This window comes from Ascaphus truei, chromosome 2 (genome assembly GCF_040206685.1).
Source record: "Ascaphus truei isolate aAscTru1 chromosome 2, aAscTru1.hap1, whole genome shotgun sequence".
Taxonomy (NCBI): domain Eukaryota; kingdom Metazoa; phylum Chordata; class Amphibia; order Anura; family Ascaphidae; genus Ascaphus; species Ascaphus truei.
Genome location: NC_134484.1, coordinates 95,692,467 through 95,712,328, shown reverse-complemented (window position 1 = coordinate 95,712,328; position 19,862 = coordinate 95,692,467). Strand labels below are relative to the sequence as shown.

The following is a 19,862-nucleotide window of genomic DNA, read 5'->3' as shown; positions in this document are numbered from 1 at the left end:
AACCCACACCAGGACCTCCCTGACTTTCTTAGTCTTAATCATTGAAATTGAGGGTTCTAGACTCCAACTATATCCCGACATCTCACCGGCCACTCTACAAAAATGCAGTGCCTTTAAGCATATAACGGAGACCCTGCGCAAAGCCGATATTAAATACTGGTGGGGCTTCCCTGTTCCTTTTCATTGTGGCAAGAGGAGGTTTGCAGATATCAGTGAACCACCCGGTGGACGCCAGATGGTTCTTGGAGAGGCTGGGTATAAACAGTTCCCCCACCATGAGCTCCCACTTCAACTCTTGAGGTGATCAGGAATCCAGGGATCAGTCCATTCTGGGCCAAGATGGCCTCAGCTGATGGGCATGTGGAAACATCACAACAGCCCGAGGCATCAGAAGAGACCTCCTCCTCCCGATTGAGTCTGGGAGTCAGGTTATATGGTTCAAAGTGATGCTCTATGTTTTCTATGGTACAGGGACTGTGCCCTACTTAGAGACTTCACCTCTAGGGGTTCCCATGTTACAGGTTAATCACATTCAAACATTTAAAATGCTTATTGTCTAATGCACCATCTGGCTCCAACACTCAATTTAAGCTGAGGTTCCCATATCCTGTCCCCCTCCCCACATCCCCGCTCCCCTCTCCATATCTTCTACTCCCACTTTGAGTACCTCCATTATCCCTCCAAGAACCTCCCCCTTTTTCCCCTTAGGTCATTTTTCTCCCTTATGGCCCCATTCTCCCTTCTCCCCAAGGAACCCCCCCCCTCCCACCTTCGCCCACACATTCTCCCAATTGGACCTCAGTATACCTGTTGGTCAAGAATAGTATAACCCTCACATTGGGTATGGAGTGTATAGTATACTTTACATGTCTATAAAAACATTTAAGTTCATAGAAGTGAAATGTTGATGTTTCCAGGCTCTTTTTAGTTAACATTTTCTTGTCTTTGTGTTTTTTCTCCCCTCCCACACCGCCTCTCCTATGGGTTGATTGCAAACTCTTTGATTGCAAAATTTGTAATTCCCCACCTCTCCACAGGTCAGGTAATGCAAGAATACAGGTTGCCTACACTAAACCCAAGGTTGACCATGCCTCTCAGTCAAGTGGGTACAATATATCTATATAACACCTCTCACAAACCATGCCTCCTCTTAAAATAATTTCACATGATGTGATAGGCCTTAATAGTTCTAGGAAAAACCAATTAGCAATGTCTCAGTATAAAAAAAAGATGCAGCTGACATAGGGCCTCATGCAGTAAGCGACGATTATGTGAAATCGGCAAGCTTATCGATTAGTCATGTTATTGGCGTTTTTCCCTCTCCGTATGCAGTAAGTGCCGAATACATTCAAAATCAACCAGAAAACAAATCCGCCCACTCTCACGATGATGAGCCGATCACACACAGGTGTATCGGCGTGCGTGGCGGGGTGCTGTTAGGTTGCACAATCACAAATCTTGCTGAATCAGGCGAAACAAGCATGTTTTTGATTGCGCGCCATATTTAAAGGCAACGTGTACTGCTAATCATTCTCTGTGTTGTTGGGAGTGAGAGAGAGAGAGAGACGCACAGAGCTGGACGATTGAAGATTTGCATATTGACTGAGAGACTTGTTGTGTATTGGGTGAGCTTTGTCCTTTGTTGTTTTGTTTACATCTTTGTCTTGTTTTATATGTGGAAGTGGGTCGTGTGATTGCCTGTACATTTCTTGTCTGTTTTTTGTGAGTGCTGGAAGTATGCCCGCAAAGCGTGGGAAGAGTGATGCTGGTGGGAGTGGGAGTGCTACTCGTGGGAGTACGCGTCGGAGTGAACGTACTGTTCAGGGGAGTGATGTTGCTGGTGCACCGAGTGGTGTTGCTGGGAGTGGGAGTGCTGTTGCTGGGAGTGGGAGTGCTGTTGCTGGGAGTGTGAGTGCTGTTGCTGGGAGTGGGAGTGCTGTTGCTGGGAGTGGGAGTGCTGGTGCTAGGAGTGTGAGTGCTGGTGCTAGGAGTGTGAGTGCTGGTGCTAGGAGTGTGAGTGCTGGTGCTAGGAGTGTGAGTGCTGGTGCTAGGAGTGGGAGTGCTGGTGCTGGGAGTGCTGCTGGTGGCGCAGTTGCTGATGGGGTGTCTGGTGGTGGCGTGCTTGCTGGTGGCCAGCTTTTGGAGGCTCTTCCATTGGAAGAAGGAGAGTCCAGTCAGCACCAGCCAAGCTCTGACCCTAAACCTGCTCGGAAAAAACGTGTGGAGAAGCCACGTAATCCTCGCTTCAATGACCAGGAAAATAGGGCTCTTGTCACTGGCATTCTGGAGCACTATGACAGTCTCTATGGACATTTAGTAGGTAAGTGTAACTTTACATTTATTATTCAAATACATGTGATCCTAGGTCATCTGAGTTTTGTTCATATGCAAATATGGGTACACAATATCTTTCTATGTTCATTAGTGTGGAAACACAGCTTTTTATCATGCCTTACAAGGACAAATAAACACAGGCGGTCAATTTGCCAGAACTGCATACAATATGAATGCAACCTTGCTTACATGTATAGGTTTAGTAGTGAATGCTCATGTGCTGCACATATTACACATAAAACAGCATGTTTGCTATCTCTTGGAACAGCTAGCAGTGTAGGAAACTGGTGCTTATATTATTATTCATTTACCTCATATCTTTTATATGTTTTTCAAGGGCGGACAAGTGCAGCAAGCAAAAAAGAAATGTGGGACACAATAGTCATTGGTGTCAATGCCTGTGGGAATAGTGTCAGGGACAAGTATCATTGTCGGAAAAGATTTGATGATATTAGGTCCAAATTGAAAAAGAAAATACAAGACCAACGCGTGCATGCTACTGGCACTGGAGGTGGGCCCACACCACAACGTCTCATATTGACTCCATTGGAGGAGCTGCTTCGGCCAAAATTACTTACCGTCGTCGTGGAAGGCTTGGCTGGTGACCGTGACATTGGAATTTATCCGTCACAATTTCCAGCAGGTGATAAATATTACTGTACTAGGCGTGTCGTTGCTTACAGTTATTTTGCATAGTTACACTGCTTTTTATACTGTCTTCACAATATAAGCATACCTGCATCTATATATGTATATGTCTGATTCTGTATATATATATCTCAAAATAGACATATATGTAGTAGTCCTACTAAAAGCAGTAACTAATATAGCACGTGCCATTGCGTGCTCATTTACATGTGAATTCCCAAAATGCATAGCTGCAGTGGAAGCAATTGATGGTGGGCGAAGATGGGGAACAACAGGGTAGTACACATGTGTAACACATGTTCATGAGAAATTATTAGTAGCTACAGGTACAGAACAGAAATATGTAGAATATTATTGTGTATTTTAATGATTTTACTCCGACAAACATGACATTACTGCCTATTTTAAGCATGCATCAAAGAAATTGCATGTAACGGCCTACAAACATCACTGGCACTAACACATCTATAGTTGCTTATGAAAAGGTCCATTTTTGCTTTATGTCATATACAGACAGCATAATGAGGCACACGTATCATATGTTATGTCATTGTTTTCATAACTTAAACACTGCAGATGACTATTTAGCTCATCTACCATTGTGTTAAAGCAGCTGCAATTAATATCTCATCACAGCATACACTTCAACAGAGGGGGTGGGGTTCAGCACACACACTAATTACAGCCTCATTTCACGGTCAACTTAGTTCACACCATTTGCACCTGTTTCAAGTCATTGAAAGGTGTGGCTGATTAGGCTTTTTGGGGAAGGGAATACCTTTCTTACAACCTGAATAGCACAACTGAAGTTAATCACACTCATTTGAAAGCTTAACTCTAGCTACTAAATGCCCCAACAACTCATTACTTATCAAAGCGTACGTCACACATTAGTTCACTCATATCTATAGTTGAACTACTATGAAAGACACATTATCACACACTGCATGTGTTGTCTTGTTGAGTCACAGCCACATTCAGGTGTGCCACATCTTCGATTAATGTACCACACATATCCTCTACCAAAAACAACACTTTTTGCAATATGACCACCTTCATGATAACCATTGTGAATGGTCATCTCATGATAGTTATGTACATTATGATACTGATATCACTACACAACATATGATTTTTAGGTACAAATTTAATGTATTTTTCCTCACGCATTACTGCAGAACCATAGTATGTTGTATGTTAGGGAACTCAAAAGTTCTAAGTACACAGGCATGTACATTGTTATTACAACTATTTATGTTCACTTTCACACACACATTTTGGGTTAAGGAAATGATGCTGTTAGATACTCATAAATACAGAACATACAATAACTGTTTGTTCAATATTTACACATGTAAATGTAAAACTAATGTTATTGTTATATATAGTTGCCCCTGGAGGACATGTGTCACCTGAGATGGAACAAGTGTCTTCACCTGGGTCAGCCAGCTCAACACTACTAGAAGGTGAGTGTATCATTTGCTGGCCATATAATATGTGCTCTTCTATATGTTATGTTGTCATGTGCATTATTTGTTTTGCACATCTTCTTTAAATAGGATTACTTAGTGTCAGTGAAAATTAAGTGTAAGGCAACATGTATTGTGTTAGTGATGTTAATTATCATGTAGGACTTCTGAGTTTAGAGCAACTTTTCATTCATTCATATTTCATACTGAGTCCAAACATTATTCGTAAGTCAAGGTAGTTTTTAATGAGGTTATAAAACGTATGCTAACATGTTAGGTGTTACTTAGGACACAGTACAATTACATAGTAACACAGCATACATTAACATGCCATTTAATAATGTGTACATTTCTTTTTAGAACATCATGGTGATGAGGATGATGAGTATGATGAGGATGACGCCACAGAAGAGACTGAAATACAATCATGTGACCATGAAGAGGTGCCAATAGAAACTGTTGTACCGCCAAATCGTCCATCAACTTCCACATACGATGCAATTGTAGCTTCAGAGGGAAAAATAGTGGACGCAGAAAATCGTCGCCATTCAGACATGATGACAGTGCTGGAAAGGATGATTGGACTGCAGGAAGAAACAGTATCACAATTGGCACATCTCCACAGAGTCTTCATTGAAGTGCCTAAACAGTTGCAAAAAATCAACACCTCATTCGAAGCATTAGTTGTTCAGCAAACACAAGCTAATTACTGGAGAATGACTAATGTACCACAATTCAACACCTCCCAGCCAGGATCTGTTCATGCAGGTCAGTTTTCACCACATTCATCTGATATTCATTCACCAGGCCCAAATGTTACCGGTCAAGTAGCAGACATTGCTGTGCAGGTTCCTGATGACATCCTACCGCTGCCATCTGTACAAATTCAGCAGCAGACACCTACAAAGGAGGCGACAAAAACAAAACAAGACACACATGAAACAGACCAACCATCACTTGTGCAGTGTCTACCAACTTGCTCACATGTGTCACTGGGCACAAGCCCTGTCCGTGAACAGTCACTACCCAAAAGCCCTGTAGGTGAATCGCTGCCCAAAAGCCCTGTAGGTGAGTCGCTGCCCAAAAGCCCTGTAGGTGAATCGCTGCCCAAAAGCCCTGTAGGTGAATCGCTGCCCAAAAGCCCTGTAGGTGAGTCACTGGCCAAAAGCCCTGTAGGTGAATCGCTGCCCAAAAGCCCTGTAGGTGAATCACTGCCCAAAAGCCCTGTAGGTGAGTCACTGGCCACAAGCCCTGTAGGTGAGTCACTGGCCACAAGCCCCGTAGGTGAACAGTCACTGGCCACAAGCCCTGCCCGTGAAGTGCCAGAGGCCACTCAAAGTGGCTCTGTTGTGCCTAAAGTTGGTGGCAAAAGAAAAAGGAAAATTCAAGAGACAACAAGCAGGCCTGTTACTCGCTCGCAAAAGGAACAAAAAAAATAAATGTTATAATTCAGAAAATATGTCTTTGGCCTTGTTTTGTTGACTTCAGATTATCTAATTACTATTGTATGTATGCTGAAGACTGTGTTGTTTCCAAACTTTCAACTATGTTCTTGTACACGTGAAGTTTTGGAAATGTTAACACTCATAATTAATTGTGTTATAAATATTTATGTTGTAATCGTCTGTTCAGTAATGGTCCACCAGGAGCCAGTTGCTAAGTTTAGAGAAGCTGCCATTGACTTTGCAGCAAAACATTGCATTTGGGTGTGTTAATTGATGTAAGAATTGCATATGCATATTAGTCACATGCAATTATTAAAACACCTAAGTAAGTGCAAACATCTTTCTTGTACGTGTACAGCAGGATTATGTGTAAATTATTACTTACCTTTGCCTTGCTTGGCCATTGTAATTTTGTCCTTTAATCAGTTGTGTGTTCGTTTCTATAACATCTCAGAATGTATAATAATATATATACACACACACACACACACACACACACTGAGTGAGTGTGAGTGTGTGAGTGTGTGAGTATATATATATATATGTATATGTGTGAGTGTGTGTATATATATATATATATATATATATATATATATATATATATATATATATATATATATATATAGTACTATATAAACTGGTATACACAAACTAATACACTTCATGCTTCCTTGTGAAAACACTATTTTAATAATACAGGCCTAATGTTTGAGAAATATCCTAAGTATGAGACTCTAACAGTATTGTGCTTAAACAAATGTTTATTACTTAATTCAATCATGTTTCTCACCATTTAAATAGGTTTCATACAAGGTATACTTAATGCCATCAATGTTGTGTGTACTCCTGCAATATAAAAAAAAAAAAAATATTATATATAAATATATATATATTTTTATAAGAGATATATTTATATATATATATATATATATATATATATATATATATATATATATATATATATACACACGTATTTAAACTCATGCAGACAGGGAGTTAACCAGACTTTCACATACACACAGAAATGTAAGCGGGGAAAAAACATTTCTTTTTGCAGGTGTGTTTTTACTGATATGCCTGGCTAAGAAATATTTTCACACACTGGTCTTTGTTAGTTTTCAAAAAAACACTATGTGAACGCATTCACAGTCTAGGGATGTTTTTCACAAACGAGATAAAAGAAGGAGAAATGTTTCTCCCACAGTCCCATATCACGAACCACAACTGTTAACCCAATTAGACAAACAAATCCAATTGGCGTTTGAAATAAGGAGTCAAAGTAGTTAGTTTTGTTGACCTTGACAAGGAAAAACAGGAGTTTGTTAGCCATTCAGCACATTCATTTTGATGAGCAAATAACACAGACCTGCACACAGCTTTTGTGCTACTCAGACATGGCTGATGAATTCGTTAACAATATTAATCCCCTTTTAGGGTATAAGTACATGATCTGTGAAGCCATCTTGAACAGTCGCGGACAGAAAGCAAGCACACGCCAAATCGATGATTTCATTCGAGCAAAATATCCTTATTACCAAGACCGTAAGCATGCACGGAATTTTAATTCCTCAATAAGATTCACTTTATCAAGTAATGACTTTTTTGAACGTGACCAGGATAAGCTACAACACACCTATGGTTTCTGGAAGATTGCCCCGGAAAAACAATTTCTCCTGAAAGACGGCACTTATATTGTCGTGAAAGGCATATTTATTCCTAATGGCAATAGCAATGTATCCGCTACTACTGATCCGTTTGAATCGATACGTGCTGCAATATCTGCAGCCTCCATTCCTGAAACCCACATTGTACAAGAACAAAAGTACTATGATTATGTACCAAGCCTTTCAGCTGAAATTGCATTGGAATGGGAACCGGAAGAAATGAACCTACCTCCCGACCAATTATTTGAAGAAAGCAGTGGCGATTCCTATGAGCGCATCCTGGAGGAGATATGTGCCATACTGGATTCAGCGGTTGGGTTAAGCGTGGATGAAAATGGCTTGCATTTCTGGAGCGACCAGTTGCAGCCAGGCGAAGAGTTAATTCTAGAAGAATGGTAAATATAACAATCGTTATGCGTTGACTCTGCGTTTAAATTTTTTTTTTTTTTGTAACCACCATTTTCACTTTCAATGCGTGGATACAGCGTAACATTGCAGACTGCATAACATGTAGCGATCACAAACAAATTGTTTCCTAATACAATATAGTAGGACCTGAAAGAGTAGTACACATTGCTGACGGAATAAATATACGTACTTTCCTATCCCTTTAAACATATTAGCAACATTTTACCATTACTCTAACACATACCTGTTTTGTTATCATGCAACATCTACAACATTGAAAACCGGGTCCACCACGTATGACGTGGGACCCTTGTCATGGGCCAAGGCGTCCTTAAAAAGGATTAGTGATGTAAGTCCCGCCCCCAAGCGACGTGCGCGCCTCAAAGCCTATTGGCTGTCATGTTTTGTTATAGTAACGGTAACTGCAGTGTGTGATGCGTGCGGCTCAGTGTTTGTAGGCGTACCCTGGGCGTTAGCCGAATGTTAATTGAGTGGGAGGAGTGTTAGCGTGCGTTTCACGCTGGCTTAACATGACGTCACACGTATTGCATTTGCGCATTGTGTTATCGGCCGTGCTTTCTGTTCAAACACGTCTGTTTAAAAAGAATACAGATGTACTCGTTTAGAACGAATGTAGTTTCGTCTTCATTGTATTTGAAATAAAGATGTTATGTTTACTGGTATTTTCAACATGTATTGAACGCACAACGTACGCTTTGTTTTGCGCATGCGCTAACAGTTAGTGGAGCCAAGCGTGAAGTGCGTGCGCACACAAAGATGTGCGCGCACATCTTTCAGTATACAGGCAACGTTCACTTCTTATACATAGTTATGCCTGCTACAAATTTAAAGAAACATTACATACTGATGAACAGTTTTACTTCTAACATATAAGTGACTGACGTGTGTATCTACACAATCATATAGAGCTGCGTAACGCGTTGTCACGGATGCATATCTAGTAAGGTGCCATCTTTGACCATCATGTGTTTGCTGTATTTCAGAGATGTCGGGGAAGATACAATCGGATCAATGTATGATTTCAGAAGAGTCTACCTTTATATGAGATGATTGTGAGGAGGAGCCACCGACTACTATACTACATATGGAACTAATTTTATATTGCTTGCAGCGCTTATTAACAAACAATTAAAAATGTGATACCCTTATGCCTATATTGCATAAGCACTTAATTAACATAATGATGTTGCAAAAGAGTGCCTCATGAATTTTTATTGAGTGTTCTTTAATGACTACTAACATTTTATGACATGGTGTGTTTTATATATAACAACCATTCCCACTCTGCTAACACATTTGTGTATTATAATATGTAATGGAACGTATGACTGTCGAAACTATGTAACAATAATAATAATAATATGAGCATGTTCATGTATAGGGCTGCTAGTTGTACGCAGCGATTTACAGACACATGTTTCAGCCTGAGGTCCCTGGCCCGTGGAACGTACAAATGTTTTTTTGCCGCATGAGGCACAGGGAGATAAAGTGACTTGGCCAAGGTCACAAGGAGCCCACACCGGGAATTGAACCAGACTCCCCGGCTTCAAACTATCAGTGCCAGTGTGTGTCTTTACTCACTGAGCCACTCCTTCTCCCAATGTAAAGGACACTTACAACCAAGTAGCCATTTATTTTTAAAATCTCTTGTTACATGGGTATGTAGATAAAATGGTTTGGGACTGTAGCAAATAATGTTATTGGCCAGATGTTGTGGTCCCCTACAATGCATGATGTTCTGAATATGACATCACCATCATGTTATGAAGTACGTTTCTGTGTATATTTCATTAACCTAACTAACTATAGTTTACTGTGTTTATTAATCGTTTAGAAATACATAGTATAGTCAATATGATGATATAAGCTACCATAATAAAGCTGGTGTTATCATTTGTCGGTGTTATACATGGATCCTACACCAATTGATAGAGACACAAACAGTTGTCTTAAAAAGTGTGTCTATGCTAGTGATGAATGTGCTCCCGTAAGTAAACAAATAAGTACAGTTATCCCCTTTTCTCCAACCACCTCTATATTACATGAATGGAAATTATAAGGAAACATACATAAAATGTGATGAAATGTGAGTAATCATTTTGTAATACAATGCACATGAAAGCTCAAGAGTAGCTAAATGCATATACATGATACAGAAAGTACATATATGTAACATTTGTGTTTAAACCAATATGTTGGGTTTTTAGTTCCAATAATTATAGGAAGATTGAGGTAGCCACATCTTATGAGAGATGTCAGCAAATATACATACCATGATCAGTCATACTGGAGATATACCTATAATGCAAAGGAACAATATATAAATTGCAAACATTGACATGCCATCTTCAGTACCGTAAACAACACAGCAAAGTGTGTATTTGGTGTTAAATGTACAACACCATGTATATTTCATGACATTCAAAATGTAAATCTGCCTGGTGTACACATCATATGGATGTACATGTTACACTGCACCAATAACATTGTATGTAAGCATACTAGAAGCATGAATGATTATGGGCATAATATGTGTTTTGTCTTAGCATAAGGAATAACACAATGCTAAAATATTATTGCTTTGTTACCCAAGTTGTATTCACATACACACAACTAAAGTACAATTGAAGAGGGATTATATAACCTGTGCAACAATAACATACCGGTGCCACATCCCTTTGTGCACACAGCAGAGAAAAGAAAGGTGTGCAACCCATATTCATCTGTGTCCTAACAGAAGGTTATATAAAGAAACATTATTGTTAATATAACATAATTAAACTATAAAAGTAGTACTAGGAACATATGAATTGATGAGATTCTGTCGTGTCTGGCCACCACTGGCTGTTTGTTCATTTTCAGCAGCTACATGGGTGGGATGCTCGTCTACCAAAGCCTCAGCTAGGTCTGACTGTACATTGTGCCTGAGTGCAACATTGTGCAAAATGCAACAGGCAAGGATAATATCAGACACTTTTTGAGGCTTGTATAGAAGAGCCCCACCAGTTCTGTCCAGACACCTAAACCTGGTCTTGAGTAGGCCAAATGTCCTCTCTATAACAGATCTTGTAGATATATGGGCTGCATTGTACCTGTCCTCTGCTTCAGTTTGAGGGTTTAGCACCGGAGTCAAGAGCCACGGCCTAATTCCGTATCCTGAGTCACCTATAATGAATGGAGCACACATAAGCTGACATTAGTGATCAAATTGTACAATGCCAACATTCCTAAATCAACATGTGTTTTGTGTTAGAACATGTAAATATGTACTCACCCAGCAGCCAACCAGGTTCAAAATGTCCCTCTTCGAACGCATGGAAGACTGAAGAGTTCCTCAGGATAGAGGAATCGTGACTGGAACCAGGGAACTTGGGTACCACATGCATTATCCTCATCGTGGCATCACATACCACCTGTACATTGAGTGAATGGTAGTGCTTCCGATTGCGGTACACATGCTCACTCTGACTAGGTGCAATCAAAGCAACATGTGTGCAATCGATTGCACCCAGCACAGATGGTATCCCTGCTATATTATAAAAGCCAGTCCTGACTTCCAGCCACTCTGTTGCCTCTGTAGGAAAATGAATATAATTCCTAGCGCGTCTATTGAGTGCATAGAGAAACTGGGTCAAGGCCCGCGAGAATGTAGATTGCGAGACCCCGCCCACTATGCCCACAGTTGTCTGGTATGACGCGGAAGCAAGATAATGTAATGAGCACAGCATTTTAACAAGCCCAGGGACTGCACGACCTCTGGCTGTGAAAAAATCTAAATCTCCCCTTATCTCCTGATAAAGAGCTAAGATTGCTGCTGAACTCAAACGATAGCGACTTACAATCTCCTCCTCACTCATCCCATCTAACAGGGTTCTCTCCCTGTACAGACGCGGACGAGGCACAAGTTGTCTCCTCTGTCTTCTCCTCTGATCTCCTGTCCCTCTACCTGTCCCTCGGCCTGTCCCTCTCCCTGTCCCTGTCGTATCCGCGTCACTGTCACTGTCCCTCGGTGTGTCCCTACCTTGCCCTATATCATTCTCTTGATCATCAAGCATGTCATAGAAAAGAATGTTCCTGCGTCTCCTAAACATTCGCAACATTTTGAAATGAGTAGCTGTGAATGAGCAGGTAATGTGCGTCCTTTAAATAGGTATGTGATGATGTCAGGTGACATAGTAAAATGCAAGGTGTTACATTAACATAATAAAGTACTTCTGTGGCAAGCTGTGTGCACTTGTTGTTCTAAGTATTTGTTGTGTGTATTCTGCAGGGAATGATGATATTTGGCAATGATGTGACGTGAAGCTTTGTACAAAGATTGCTTGCAAATAAATAGTTGCATGTGCAATGCATGTAACACTTGTGAACGCAAGAGTCAGTCATGTAATGAGACAAAAAGGCTGAGATTGACGTGGGAAAAGTTTTGTGTAACATGTGTAATTATCCATGTTATTGTGACATGTTGGCAACAATGAATAGTCGTGTGCATATGCATGCATTTGTGTAAGGAGGATAGTTGGTATAGAATGAGTTTACAAGGTGTCCCAATGATGAATTACTGTACATGTGTGTATAAGTTAGGTTGAAGTGCTTGTAATGCAACGGTTACAATGTAAACATGCAATGTGATTGAGCGTCCAATAAGTGACGTCATGAAAATAGGGAGGACCCAAAAGTATATGTAAACATGAGAAGACAGATGTACATGAACGTTTAAAGATGCGTGTCACATTACAAGCATTGTGTAATGTAAAGGAAGATGAATATACTGTGTATGTGTGACATGTGTGACATGTGTGACATCATGTAAATAATTGTCGCTGAGTTGAGTAAAATGTGTGATATGATGTGAGGTTCTCCTTTAAGAGTGTAGTATAGTATTTTCCCTTGGCACATCATCACATGATGAGTAATGTGACCCGCAAATGCTGAAAACATGTAAAAGTGGAATGTTATGCAAATAAGACACATCAGCTGTGACACAATGCAGGGAATGCCCCCACACTGTAATGCAAATCCCCTTTGTATTGTGAGCAATGAAACGTAAACAGTACTATACTGTTATACGTCCCCGCTCCATTGACTTCCATTGATGTACAGAAGATGTTTTTTTTCTAAGTGCCGTTCCGGCAGCCTTAGCGATCGTTCTCCCGTCCAAACTGCCAACTTTAGTTGGCGGGAGAAATCGGCCATAACATCTCAATTTCGTAGTCCCGATCAGCCCCGATAAGCTGTTTTTTTTTGTTGAATCCAGCCGATTTAAAAAAGTGGCGATCAGTGTCGAAAACAGGCTTATCGGCAGGCGACTGGCCATAACCAAATTATCGGCTCCGAAACCTGGCGATATGAAGCACTTATCGGCGCTTACTGAATCTCAAACCCAATTTTGGCTATAACATGGCCATATTTCCCTTATCAACGCTTACTGCATGAGGCCCATAGTCCTACTCCAAGACACTCATTTTAGTAAAGGCTCATCCCCTACATTTTTCCATAAGCAGTACGCCCAGGCATTTTTAGCATCAGCCCCTTGTAAGAAAAGGGGAGCTGCGGTACTAATCAATAACAATGATTCAGTTTAAGCTAGAAAAGATGGAGATGGCAGGTTCATCTTCATGGCAGGTACCATCACACTGGCTAACATATATGCCCCTAACTCCACGCAATCGGCATTCTTTGAGGAAACATTTGCAATTTGACAGGACTTTAAATTAGGCCCTCTCATTGTGGGGGGCGACTTTAATTCGCCCTAAACTCAAACTTAGACAGATATACTGTCCCGGCCAAGCTTATTCTAAAGCTTGCCGGGTGCATAGCGGGCTAACCGCGGGGATGCTCTCCGTTTAAAAAAGAGTTTCCCACGCGGCGGCCGCTTCAATAGATAAGCGCTAATGGCGCTTACTATTCAAAGCGCCCGAGGCGCGGGAAAACCGGCCGAAAACGGCCGAAGATAAGCGCGCGCCGCCTGCAGCTGGTTTAAACTGTGGCGGCAGCCGCATTAGGTTAAAACCGGCCGCCACTGTAGATCAACAAGCCAGCCGGACCCCACCCGTGGGACAAGCCATCAAAACACTTCAATAGAACTCTGCGAGAGTTGCACTTACAGTAGTTGATATCTGGAAAAGATTGCACCCTTGAGCACGACTTCACCTTTCACTCTGCCCCTCACAATTCATACGCCCACATAGACTTTTTTTATTGCAGGCTTCCCTAGAAGCTCAAGTCATACAGGCGTCAATCTTCAAAATTACATGGTCAGATCATGCAATGATTCATATTTTAATCAGAGACCTATCACCATATGTCCCCGAACGTCAGTGAAGATTACATGACACCCTCCTGCACATCCCAGAAATCTCAGCTGGCAATTGAACTTAGCAATTATTTTATGATAAACAAGACCCCAAACATGTCATCAGCTACCCTGTGGGAAGTGCATAAAGCAGTCCTGAGAGGGTTAATCATTAAAATATCCTCTTATAGGAAAAAGAAAAGGCAGGCTAAAATTCTGCAACTGTTTGTGCGCCTGTCAGTCCTAGAGAAACAGCATAAATGAACACATGCACCAGTAATATTAGGTCAAATTATCACAATTAAAAGAGAACTGAACCTCTGCCTATCTGATAAAACAGAAAAATCCATGAAATGGACTTCTCAAAAATATTACGAGAAAGGTAATAAGGCACATGGTATGCTAGCTAAACAACATCCAGTCTATCAATAACATACAATTCTATTAGACTAAAGGATGGCTCCCTTGCATATGATCCCCAGCTTATTCTAACTGAGTTCCATACTTTTTTCCAAAAATGGTATGGGGACCAGCTTGCTGGGCATGAACAGCCATTATTAACCTCCTTTTTAAAGCCCTCTCATCTCCCAAACTTCAGCCACACCAGCAGGCCATCCTTAACCTTCCTATCTATCTAGTCATCAAAAGCATAAAAAATTGCATATCTTCAGGCCCTGGCGACTTTTCTATCTCCTACTATAGAAAATTCCATAACATTCTAACACCGCATCTGACGCAAATTTTCAATGGTTTCATGAAAGGCATGGAAGTATCTGCAACCATGTCTTTAGCCAATATCACACTCATACTCAAAAAAGGTAAAAACCCAACAAATTGCACCAGTTATCGCCCCATTTGTCCTATAAATACAGATATAAAAATATTTGTTAAATGTTTCCAAATCATGTGAACGAATTCACTATGACCAAATGGGCTCTGTACCCATGAGATTGGCAGTTGATAACATCAGACATGTGGTGGACCTTATTCACAGAGCACATACCTCCCAGGTCCCCAAAATAGTGCTCTCTCTCGATACTGAGAAAGCATTTTACAGGCTAGCCTGGGATTATCAAATGACTGCTCTCCAAACCTTTGGATTTGCTGGTCCATTTCTCAGAGCTATCTAGGCTCTATATCAAAACCCAAGAGCTAGGATATGATGTTCAGGTGGTCTCTTCAATCCAATTCACATATTAAATGGAACAAGACAAGGCTGCCCACTTTCTCCCTTATTGTTCACCTTATTTATCGAACCACTGGCCGCACACATAAGATTGCACCCTGATATCCATGGAGTTCAAATTTGCCATAAAAAACATAAATGCTTGCTTTTTACAGATGACGTTTTACTAACTCTCCCAAATCTTTTCTAGGCCCTGGGGCAGTTTGGAGAGATCTCGGGGTACAGGATAAATCAGACAAAATCAATGGCCCATAACATTAATTTGCCAAAAGAAACAGAAAAACTTATACCACAACTTTTTATTTCACTTTGAAACCCGAATCTATTCCCTTCCTTGGAGTCTCCATCACTAAGATCTTTTCTACTCTATACAATGCCAATTACCCACAACTCATCAACATTCTAAAGAAATATTTGGAGACATGGAATAGGCTACAACCAAATACCCTGCAGCTTTCTCATTTCCTTAAGGGGATATTATACTACCTACAAAATATAACTTGAGGTCCAAGCCAACCCGTCCCACCAATTGAGTTATAGTGTGATCACCCCTTCCCCCCCCCCTTCTACCCTTGCCTCCCCCTACAGATATTATTTTGGGAAATTATTTTACAGCAATGGGACTGCCATGATGGGAATCCATCACATGTTTGTAAAAATTCCCCTTTTGTGTATTTTGTATGGTCCTCCCATGATATATCCCCTTATGTACCCCCTTGATATTGGGCAAAAAAAATAAGAAAGTAAACTATATGTGTGATTTCTTCAGTTGATGACACCATAGGGATATTTCTATGAAGGCAATTTTGGCACAACACCAGGGCATTTGCATACTGCACCTATGTATCAAAGCATTTTGCTCTAGTTTTGTCCTATCTGCCTTAGCTTGGCCCTTGCATAGTGTCAGTAGGTGGCGCTGGGAAGGAGTTACATGGTGCCCAAATTATAATGATTTGCATCAAATTCTGCATCTCTCTGCACCATTCTTCTTGCCTTTTATCTGCCACAAGAAAATCTTCCATATCTGACATGACATCAGTCTAAAATTCTGCATCAGATGTAAGAAAGTGTTTTTACATTAATTGGAGCAGTGTGTAAAATACACTTTTCTCTACATTGATACAAAGACTCCACTGGTAAGCAGCTGGGGCCATTGTTTTTTGTAAGTTGGGAAATGAGGCAAGGAGACACAGAAAACATTATGAAGCCTTTCCAACAGTTGAGGTTAGTACATACACAATCTCCAGAACTACGAAGTGTAGGAAACATTGATTTTTAGTTTTTATTGTTCCCGGGTGTCAGCGGATCAGCTCTAACCGCAGATCTGTATTAATATTCCTAATCAATCTGTATGAAAGTGTCAAGAAGGACTATCCAGGATTCCTGCATGGGCCTAGTATAACCGGGGTAATACTGATCCTGAAGCAACAAAGGGGAGGGGCATCGGGTTCCACATCTAGTTAGAGCAACAAAGTCAACTTACCCCATTTGAGTGTTGAGTGTACACTAATGGAAGCACTGTATTTATGTATGTTTGCTATAAAATCACAGAACAACGTTGTCAATGAGTGTATGAGCAGACCCTGTGCTTGCAGACACGAATAAAAGACAGTTACATAGTTACATAGTAGATGAGGCTGAAAAAAGACATGTGTCCATCAAGTTCAACCTGTGCTAAATTTAGACAACAGGTACTTTATCCTATATCTATACTTACTTATTGATCCAGAGGAAGGCAAACAAAAACCCCCAACGTCATATCATCCAATGATATCTCATAAGGGGAATCGGGTTACTCCCTGGACAAACATCCTTTCCATGTTTACTTATTTGGTATATCCCTGTATACGTTTCCTTTCTAAAAAGATGTCCAACCTTTTTTTTTAACAAATCTATTGAATCTGCCATCACAGTCTCCATGGGTAATGTTCTAGTACAAGGTTCCTAGTGTCCATTATTATATATCCTTGCTACCTCATCGCCCACCACCTTGGATCCAGCACCCTGAGTCAAGGTACACTGGCGACACACTTTATCGCAGTGCGGCCAGATCCGCAAGCCGGGAGATTTCCCGGCTTGCTAGAGGCCGCCCCTCGGCGTGCCGCGCGTCATAGACGCGCGGTCACGCGTCTTCGGGAGCCTGCGCCCCCTGCACGCGCATCCAGGGCTCCCCGAGGGAGCCCTGGTGTCCCGCGATCTGCGGGACGGCGGCAGGGGGTTCCGGGGGACCCGGCGGACCCGGCAGCGGGAGGGAGAGCGCCCCGATCGGAGGGCGCTCTTCCGCTGCTTCGGCGCGCGCCCGTCACACTCGGGCGCGCGCCAGGCTACTGCTGCGGCACAGAACGGGCAAATGCTCGAATAAACTGTGCCGCAGCAGTAATCAGTGCTGAGTAGCCAAACATTGCACATGTCACGAGGGAGACTTCAGGAGTGGGTAGGACCTCGGGATCGGAACAACAGGGGAGGCAAGGATGGTCTGGGTCACAGGCTGAGGTCAGTGGCAGGTGGCAGACAAGGATCGTCGGTGTCAAAGGCTGAGGTCAGTGGCAGGCGGCAGGCAAGGATCGTTGGGGTCACAAGCAGAGTTCGGTGGCAGGCCAGGATCGTCGGGGTCCAGACAGGGGTCTGCAGCAGGAAGGCAGGAACAGGAACTGAGACCAGGGAGCAGGAACTGAGACCAGGGAGCAGGAACCGAGACCAGGGAGCAGGAAATAAACAGGGACAAGCCAGCACAATAGCAAGGGCCTTTAATATGTACAGGACTAAATAGGAACAGAAACAGAAGCAAATAGGGCATGGCAGAAGGAATCGGAACACAAAACAAAGGCAAGGAGAAAAAGGAAACTATAAGGACAGAGGACCGGAGCAACAAGAGGAGACAGACAGAGGATCCTCAGAGCAGACAGAAACAGCAGCACACCCAGTAGACCAACAAGGAACAGAAAGGGAGAACTCATAAACTATCAGGATATTCCTGACAGCCCAACAATGTAAAATCCCTAGGAGCCGGGCAGGAAGGGTTACACTGGGGAAAAACTGGGGCAAAAACATAGCACCAGATTTATTAAAGAAAAATATCCAATAGGATACGTGGGATTTTATGCTTTGATAAATATCCTGCACTTCTTTGGCTCTAGCTTTGCACCTGGAAACTTTGATATGATAAATATGTCAGATAAATAGGTTCTCATGCTCATTTAGTTGGATGCCCAGATATGTCATTACAGATTAATTTTAGATGGACAGGTGGCTAATAGAATAACACTTAAAAGTCAGTAATAATTTTCTTATTAATTAACCTGCCATGCAAGATGCTATTATTCTTTATAATCTACCTTTAATTGTTATTTGAAGAGTATAGTAATGCAAGATAAGAATCAATGTATTGTTGGTGGATTTAAAAAATATGGCAAAAAGACATGGTGTCTCATACTAACCAGAAGAATATATAAAGAGAGTTAGTTACTAAAGTGTCATGACTGAAAAACAGAGGCAGTAAACAGCCCTTGTTTTGTCCCAGTTTTGCCGTCAGATGTCTTCAGTAAATGATCAAATTGTTGCGGAAAGACTACACACCAGGGATTTAAGGTGAGCACTTCTGAAAAGTGAACTGTTTCTTAAGTGTTACAGAGACTATTGTGCCCATAGGCTGAGTATCATTTGTGTGGTAATATGTCTGGTGTACAAGCTTTTCAAGACGATGTGTCCCTTTTACAAAAGAGACTGTATTTATGAAGGGCAAACCTTTCTTTAATGATCACTGCTAAACTACTATTGGCTGGAGGCAAGAACACAGTAATTATACTGTACCTCTCATTATTACTTTCAGTTATCTGAAAAAGCTAATGCGAACGGTGAACTCTTCGCATTTTCCTCTATTTATTAATATGCAGACACGTTGTTTGTATATTAAAAAACATGGCACCTGTATATAGATAGATAGATTTATTTTAGTAAAATACCCATTAACTTATATTATTAATTATTATAAATATATTATATTCCACCCAAAACACTCCTATATACAACATTTTAAGATACCTGTGAAGAGCAGAGGTATCTGAAAAATATTCTAATTTAACTCATTTTCATATACTTGCATATTTAAATATCTTAATTGTCAGGTGTGCTCTCCCACTCTCCCCCTTTCTATATTTCTTTCCCTTTCTCCCTCTCTCCTTCTTTCCTTCCTCAAAAAGTCCTTTTGCAGGTTTTGTGTGCGTCTAACGCCAAGTTTTGATATGACAACTAACGTAGCATTGAGTTCCTGCACTAACCTGAACGTAGTGTACTGTAGTAGATACTGTATGCAATGTTAGGGTCATCTTCCTTTTGCATCTCATTGTCCCCAATGCCTGTTGTAGATAGGGCAATGCTCTGTATGCGAGAAAACAT

The 19,862-nt window shown here is 41.3% G+C and overlaps 2 protein-coding genes across 3 annotated transcripts in view; both read left to right on the top strand.

Moving 5' to 3' along the window:
- Window positions 1-19,862, top strand: part of KCNB2 (potassium voltage-gated channel subfamily B member 2) — a 325,087-nt gene that overhangs the window by 166,994 nt on the left and 138,231 nt on the right. The gene's annotated exons all lie outside the window — the stretch shown is intronic.
- LOC142483481 (uncharacterized) lies at window positions 3,703-5,899 on the top strand. The gene is made up of 2 exons (XM_075583490.1): window positions 3,703-4,448; window positions 4,812-5,899. Exons 1-2 carry the CDS (start codon window positions 4,352-4,354, stop codon window positions 5,888-5,890), a joined length of 1,176 nt encoding a protein of 391 aa, XP_075439605.1. The 5' UTR covers window positions 3,703-4,351; the 3' UTR covers window positions 5,891-5,899.